This window comes from Rhinolophus ferrumequinum, chromosome 12, assembly GCF_004115265.2.
Source record: "Rhinolophus ferrumequinum isolate MPI-CBG mRhiFer1 chromosome 12, mRhiFer1_v1.p, whole genome shotgun sequence".
NCBI classification, from domain to species: domain Eukaryota; kingdom Metazoa; phylum Chordata; class Mammalia; order Chiroptera; family Rhinolophidae; genus Rhinolophus; species Rhinolophus ferrumequinum.
The window spans coordinates 29,530,598-29,538,253 of record NC_046295.1 but is presented as its reverse complement, the minus strand read 5'-3'; the positions used below and the strand labels follow the sequence as shown (position 1 = coordinate 29,538,253).

At 40.2% G+C, this 7,656-nt stretch overlaps 1 protein-coding gene across 2 annotated transcripts; it reads right to left on the bottom strand.

Moving 5' to 3' along the window:
- Positions 1–4,746: 4,746 nt before the first annotated feature.
- Positions 4,747–7,437, bottom strand: DMAC1 (distal membrane arm assembly component 1). 2 transcript variants are annotated; one of them, XM_033122101.1, is made up of 2 exons: positions 7,113–7,437; positions 4,747–6,310 (listed from the first exon to the last, which is right to left on the bottom strand). In XM_033122101.1, exons 1-2 carry the CDS (start codon positions 7,390–7,392, stop codon positions 6,246–6,248), a joined length of 345 nt encoding a protein of 114 aa, XP_032977992.1. In that variant the 5' UTR covers positions 7,393–7,437; the 3' UTR covers positions 4,747–6,245. The 2 variants fall into 2 exon arrangements, with proteins under 2 accessions (XP_032977992.1, XP_032977993.1); XM_033122102.1 differs by having other exon boundaries at positions 7,119–7,437.
- Between the last annotated feature and the right edge of the window lie 219 nt (positions 7,438–7,656).

Here is a 7,656-nt window from a genome sequence, read left to right as displayed (position 1 = left end):
ACTTTTTCTTTTGGGGAAGAGAAGGGAAAGTGTTTTATTGCTTCTGCCTTCTGTGGAGGATGGAGAGGGCCCACAATGACAGGTTACCTTACTGGAGCTTGACCAGAAAACTCCAGATTGATTCAGATTCCATTTGTGGGAGAGACTGAAATCGCAGTTAGATATTAAATATAGGTTTGGTATCATGGGCTTTTAGCATGAGTGACACCATTTTGGGCATGTGCTTTTTTCTTTAACAGCTTCTTCTTTTTTTTTCCCCCACCACATTCTAGTTCTGCCATTTATAAGCCTTGTCTTAGGTTGGCATCGTGGTAAGCAGACACTGATCAGAATTTTTTTTCTCCCATCCCCCCAACTCCTCTTTGGCAGCTATCAGCTTGTTCTCCATAACGATGGGTCTGTTTTTGTTTCTTTGTTTATTTATTTATTAGATTCCACATATAAGTGATATCATATGGTATTTGTCTTTCTCTGACTTATTTCACTTAGCACAGTACCCTCTAGGTCCATCCATGTTGTCAGTAATGGCAAGATTTCATTCTTTTTTTATTGCTGAATAATACCCCATTGTGTACAGACACATACACGGGCAATTAAGTTCGCGAACTCATCCTAGAAAAAGTGCTACATTCTTCTTGCTGAATATCACTACAGTCCTTCGAAGTACTCCCCTTGGGAAGCCATGCCCTGATGCCAGTGCCTAGTCCACCCTTCATAGCAATTTTGGAACTCTTTTTCTGGAATGGCCATCAGAGCAGTCATCGTATTACCTTTGATGTCCTGAATGTCACCAAAATGTCTTCCTTTCAATATTTCCTTTATCTTCAGGTAAAGAAAAAAGTCATTGGGGGCCATATCAGGTGAGTAGGGAGGGTGTTTCAATACAGTTATTTGTCAACTGGTTAAAAACTCCCTCACAAACAGTGCCGTGTGAACTGGTGCATTGTGATGCAAGAGCCATGAATTGTTGGCAAAAAGTTCAGGTCATCTAACTTTTTTGTGTAGCCTTTTCAGCATTTCCAAATAGTAAACTCGTTTAACTGTTTGTCCAGTTGGTACAAATTCATAATGAATAATCCATCTGATATCAAAAAATTTTAGCAACATCATTGCAACAAGTTTGTGAACTTAATTCAGACCTCGTGAGTGTGTGTGTGTGTGTGTGTGTGTGTGTGTGTGTGTGTGTATCACATCTTCTTTAACCATTCATCTGTTGATGGACATCTAGTTGCTTCCGTATCTTGGCTATTACTAGTGCTACAATGAACATAGGGATGCATATATCTTTTCAAATTGGTGTTTTTGTTTTCTTCTGATAAATACCCAGAAGAGGAATTGCTGGATTGTGTGGCAGCTCTATTTTTAATTGTTTTCAGGAATCTCTATACTGTTTTCATAGTGGCTGCACCAATTTAGAATCCCAGCAACAGTGCACGAGGGTTCCCTCTCCACATCCTCGCCTGCACTTGTTATTTGTTGATTTATTGATGATAGCCATTTTGACAGGTGTGAGGTAATATCTCATTGTGGTTTTAATTTGCATTTCTCTGATGATTAGTGACATTGAGAATCTTTTCATATATCTGTTGGCCATCTGTATGTCCTCTTGAGAGAAACATCTATTCAGGTCCTCTGCCCATTTTTTAAATGGATTGTTTGTTTTTTTCTTTTTTTGGTGTTAAGTTGTATGAGTTCTTTACATATTTTGGATATTAACCCTTTATTAGTTATATAAAGGATTAAAATTACCAGGACTTATTAACAAATCATAAGTAAAGAATGAGAGGAAAGAGAGTCATAGATATTATCATAGTTTCTAGGTTGGCCAGGTTATCAGATGAAAATGCTACGAACAGAGATAGGAAATAGAGAAGAAGTAGGTTGGAGGGAGATAAGTTCATTTGAGACAAGTTGGGCTGTGTGTAGACAGGCAGGATGCCCTGCTCTGGCTGGGAAATGGAGTCTGGAGTTCAGGAGAATGGTCCAAGGTCAGAAGAAAGATTGGGGTAAAGCCATGGATGGGTTATGAGCCTGCTCAGGGAAATGAGAAGTTCTTGTTCTAAATTAATATATAAGTTGCTATCAGAGTGACAAGTGATATAACCTCAATTGTAAAGAGGAAACCAAGAGATTAATAATACATGTTGAATTAAGGGATAACCAAGGAAAAAACGGAAAATCAGAATAAAAAATGTCTAATTTTGATACCTGAACATTTTGCAACAGGATACTAAGAAAATGAGTGTAGCAACACAAATTCTCAATTAGTGCTGTTCTGCAAGTCATTTGTGGTCACTTGAGCTTTTGGGAAAATTCTTACTTGCTCCAGGCCTCAGTTTTCTCATCTGTAAAAGAGGGTTGCTGAGAGGATTAAACAATTTCTGTGAAGCACTTAGCTTAATGCTTGGCACATAAAAGCGTGCTATAGTTTTTGTAAATATTTGTCAGTGGAACAATTTTGCAAGAAACAATATAAAAACTATCCATGAAAACCGTCAGTAAAAGAACAAGTGAAGATAGTAACTGTAAAGACAAATGCTATTCAGATGGCCCCTTCCTGCTCCTTTCTGACTACCCAGAATGGGGATACGTGTTTGGTCTGGCATGCCACCTACTATAATTCCGCAAAACACTCCTTGTATTAGCTTTCTATTAGTGTAACGAATTTCTACAAACTTGGCAACTTAACACAAATTTATTATCTCACAGTTTCATAGTATGACTAGATACTTTGCTTAGGTCTCACTGGGCTGAAACCAAGGTGTCGGCTGGGGCTGCAGTTCTTGGCTCTCACGGGTCCCTTTTCTGAGCTCACCGGTTGTCGGCAGAATTCATTTCCTTGCAGTTGAATAACTGAGGTCCTCATTTCCCTTTCAGCAGTTAGCTGGTGATTATTCTCAGCAACTCCATGCTGCCCAGTTTCTAATCACTGTGGCCCCCATAGGAAGTTCACAAAATGTATGCTTGCATTCTTCCAGGCCTGCAATAGACTTCTCAGGCGTTGAATCCTCCTCCTGCTTCTAATCTCTCACTTCTCCTGTCTCTGACCTCTAGACCAAGATTTAATGGGCTCAGGTCATTAGCCCATCTGGACATTAATGACATCTGCAAAATGCCTTCACAGCAGCACCTAGAATGGTGCTTGAATAACTGGGAGAAAGTGTGTGCACACTAGGGGTCTGAGAACCTTGGGGGCCATTTTAAGAACCTTGCCTACCGCATTCCTGAAACACACACAAGTTCAGTCACAGGACTGAACAGTCATTTATTTATTTATTTATTTATTTTAATGGCATTACTGCATTTAACATTTGCCCTTTGGCTATTTCTCTACACTTTATTTACATTTGAACGACAAGCTGCTGAATATCTCAAAGGTTGTGGCATGCATTTAGAAGAGTGACATATTTTCTCCCGATACGCCTAGGATACCTCGGAATGATGCCTAATTATAGGTCTTTCACCTCTGACTCTGTGCTTCTAGCACCTACGTAATTATAGGGTCGAAGCAAGGATTTATCTGTCATTTTTTAAAAAAATGTAGTTTTTCATTTCAAAATTGCTTACTATTCCTGACTTTAAGATTTGTGAAGTGTCTGTTGGATCAATGTAGTCCCAGCAATAAATCAGTTGAGGCCAAAGCTGGTTTGAGGGGGTTTTTGAACATATGCTTGCCTTGAACATGTATTTAATTTAAGAGCAATACGTTTTATGTTGTCAAATCAACTGGCTTCATTCAAGAGACCACTAATCAAGACACAGCTAGGCTGAGAAACCAGCAATAAAAAGGAGTGAGGAACAAATGCTGAACTGAGGTCGAGGTGAAGTATAAATCATGACTGAGATGCTCAACCTCTAGGGCGACCAGAAACAGCTGTCTCTGCAATCAGTCTCGGCCAGGTGAAATTCCAGAACTTTTTAGATTGATCTGCATTTGGAACACTCCAGTGTGTCCAACAGCTGTCTCAGCAATTGGCCTAGGGTAAAAAGAGAACCTTCACCTCTCCCCTCCAATACACAGCAAGATCCTGAGGACCAATTTATACTTGGGTCCTTTAATATGTTCAGACATACTCTTAGATGCTCAGGATTCCACACCAGTCAATGAAATACACAAAAGAAACAAGATGGTATGATGATTTTCTTGATCATCTTGAGATATCTACATTTCTACTACGTAAAGGTTGAGCTAATAGATAACTTGGACATCGCGAAAAGAATATTATGTGCACATTTTGGTGTTACAAGAAAAACTAAGTTCATTTTAAATTGCTATTTTCATATTTTTCTCTGTTGCTAAAGGTAATTATGAGTCTTTATAAACTCTCATTTCCATGCTGTTTAAAGAGATTCTAAAGCCCATAAATCTTAACTAAGCTGGTGTTTACATGGCTGAGTAATAATTCATTGATTCTTGAGCCTGTTCATCCTGCTCACCCCACTTCACCCCCAACAAAAGGGAAAACAACAGGGGCACTAAGTGACTCCCACATTGCAGGACTAAGATGATGTCTTTTTTTCTCTGGTGAGACTCACCCCTAAAACAAATAGGATCTGACTTAGCACTGGTAGAAATCAAATTTTGGAATACACTTTCAAAGAAAACTTTTAAGTACAAATTCTAACCTATTTTTGAGGGATGGTTATTCTCATTTAACTGCCTATAGACATGAATAATACTTTGCTCACACATAAATGTCCCCAAGTTGGGAAGAACCAAATATACTTTGGCAATACATGTCAAGCAGACAAGTTTATTTGGAAAAAAGCTCTCATTTGCTTACAGTACAAATTCTGAGAAAGATGTTAACATTGTAATATGTAAGTTTAAGAGTTATTCTATTTGTCCAGCAGGCCAAGCTCAGTTAGATCTGTATTTTTGGTTAAACCTAAAAAAGTGTGCAGACTTCAGCTGTCCATCAATAGAATGACTTGCCTTTTAAAGCAGGTGTAACTTGTCTTCATTGGTATTTTATGGGATGAATGATCATCCATCATGGGCCCTCAAGGAAGTACCCCACTTTGGGTCCTCGAGGGTCCCTTCCAACTTAAATCTTCTATATTCATTAACATCACAAAACTGAATTGTACATTTTACATAAATTATACCTTGCTGTCTATGTTGAAATGTCTTTCTTCTCAATTGCAGATATATATGGAACCACCCATACCATGATCTGACGTAGACAATGCAAGAGTCTTACTGTCATTTGTAGGGCTTAATAGACTCAGGCACTTCTAATAAGACTAGAAAAAGTACCAGCCCTAAACGTAACTGCTCAATGGATCATTCAAACTTACACAGTGATTGGTAGCTGAATTAAAGAGTATCTTTTGTCTCTAGAAAACAGCTACATATAACTTTATAGAGAAGCCATGAGAAGCAGAAAAAAAGAACTGGTAGGAATCACAGAATTCTCTTAAAACATAAACTACCTAGTTTTAAGTCCCTATCGCAAAAGTATCTCAATTTCATCACAGAAACATTTCCAGTGCTTGTGGAAAAAGAACTTTTTATTATTATTACAAAAGGTTTTGAATTTCTCTCAAATATTTTGGCACTTAAGTGTTATTATTTTTAAGATTATCTAATTGTTTCATAAATGTAATTCTTGCTTCCTTGAAACCATCCTAAGTCTGAAAGACTAGAACAAGGAAAACGAAGAGTCCTAGCTCTATCACTGACTTGCTGAATGACCCTGGGCAAATCACGAGGACTGTTTTTTAAGGTTCACTTACCAGAAGTGAAATAACCACTTGAGAGTAGCTGTGAAACTCTCATAAGGTGACGGACCAGATAGTGCCTTGGGAAGTATGAGCAGTACAGATATAATTTTATATAATTTTGCATATTGCATGATGACCATCCAGGGTTAGATTGATAATAGGTATTGACCCAAATATGGGAGAAGTAAAAAGAACTATTTTAAATAACAACTTAGTTCATTTTCCCATTTGGTTTATCATTTCTTCTTTTTTTTAAATTATATCCTCTTTCCCCAGATAAGACAAAGAACTTGTTCTCTTCTCTGAGGGATTTATTGGTCTCTGTGGAACCCTAGACGAAGGCCACAAATACTCATGGCCAAATAATGACAATCAATGTTTCTTTCCAGTCTCTCAGTATTCGCAGAACTAAAGTATATCAATATCGATGTGTCTGTCCAGAACATCCATAAGCCTCATGCTTGCACCGTGTGTCATAGAGACAGGGGTAGACGATGACAAATTCACTGGTGGTACTTTCAGCCAAAGCGGAAGGACTTCCTTTTGGGATCAGCCAGGATAATTACACCACCACAAGCGATGCCTAGGGAAAAACAACAGTACTTTAAGCGTATGTTGCATTTTAATTTACCAAGTGCTTTTCTACATGCCATCTTATTTAACCCTCACAACACTCCTAGCAGTTATGTCACCATCATATCTTTCTTATAGAAGAGTAAAGCTAAGACAAGTAAAAAAAAGTGAAGGAAAAAAAAAATCCTGTTACTTCCCCTATCTAGAAAGGAACTTAAAGGGAACTGACGTGGACAATCTAGTTACAAAGGTTAAGATATCTGAAAACCTAAAATTCTACTCAGTTGGTTTGAAGAGCTAAAAGAATCACTACATTTTACTGGAAGACATCTTGACAATCACTGAGTATTGCCACAGATGAGGACTGTGGGCCACAATACCTAGTGTGTGGGCTTTGAACCCATGCCTACAGTCTGATTTCAAAGCCCAGGTTCTTAAACCAAAGTTAAGTGCCCTTTCTCAGGCTTCCTCCAGGAATGGGAGAAAAAACATGGGTTTTGGTGCCAGATAAACCTAGGATCAAAAGCCAGCTCTGTCACACCCTGGGTGTCTCACCTTGAACAGGATACTTCTTAGTCTTAGTTTGTTCAGCACTAAAATGGGACTATTATCTCCTAACAGGAGTTCTCAAGAAATATTGTGATTTAAAAAAAATAAAAATAGCGTCCCAACAACTTCCTTTCACCACCTCTGTATCTTGTTTGGGGTGGCTCCCGACAGGCCACCAGCCTAGGCGCCCCGGTCCGCCACGCACGTGGCTGCGCCCCGCTTCTCCTCCCCCGACCCCCGTTCCCCAAGGGCCCTGCTCGGACTCTCACTGATGCCGATGACCATCTGCATAACGCTCCCTGGACCGGGCGGGTATCCCAGCTTCACGCGCTTCCGCGCTACCCAGTACACGTACCCGCCCGCCCCTACCAGCCCCGACCCGGAAAGCACGCGACAGCTCCAGCAGTTATTAGGTACGGGGGTTTGCTCTGGAGAGGTCGGTGATCCGGGTGTAGACAGGGGTGCGGGGCTAGCGGAAGAAGCGGCTTCGGGAGGCGCGGCGACTTGGAATGGCTCAAAAGGCTGGGTAATCATAGAACCCATGTTCACAGGGTCCGCCACAGCCGTAGGAGCCTTCGAAATCGAACTGACGTAAAAGATGCGGCCGGAAAGCAGAGCGCCGTCCCACTGAGCCGGAAGCAGCTTGAGGGCCGCTGGGAAATGTAGTTCCTGCTTGCCTCGGAAGGGGAAAAGATGGAGTCAGGGGTCCAGTGGTGGATTTATGTGGTCAAAATCTTGGCCATTGCCAGGGGCCAGTATTTCCCCCCCAATCCTTTTAAGAACTCCCTAAATGTCTCAACTCTCACT

Excerpts from the sequence above, each read along its gene's own strand:
- DMAC1 (XM_033122101.1), bottom strand. The coding sequence starts at position 7,392 with ATGGGTTCTATGATTACCCAGCCTTTTGAGCCATTCCAAGTCGCCGCG. Across the intron at positions 6,311-7,112 it reads GGTCATCGGCATCAGTGAGA|GCATCGCTTGTGGTGGTGTA; the intron begins GTCCGAGCAGGG and ends GTTTTTCCCTAG.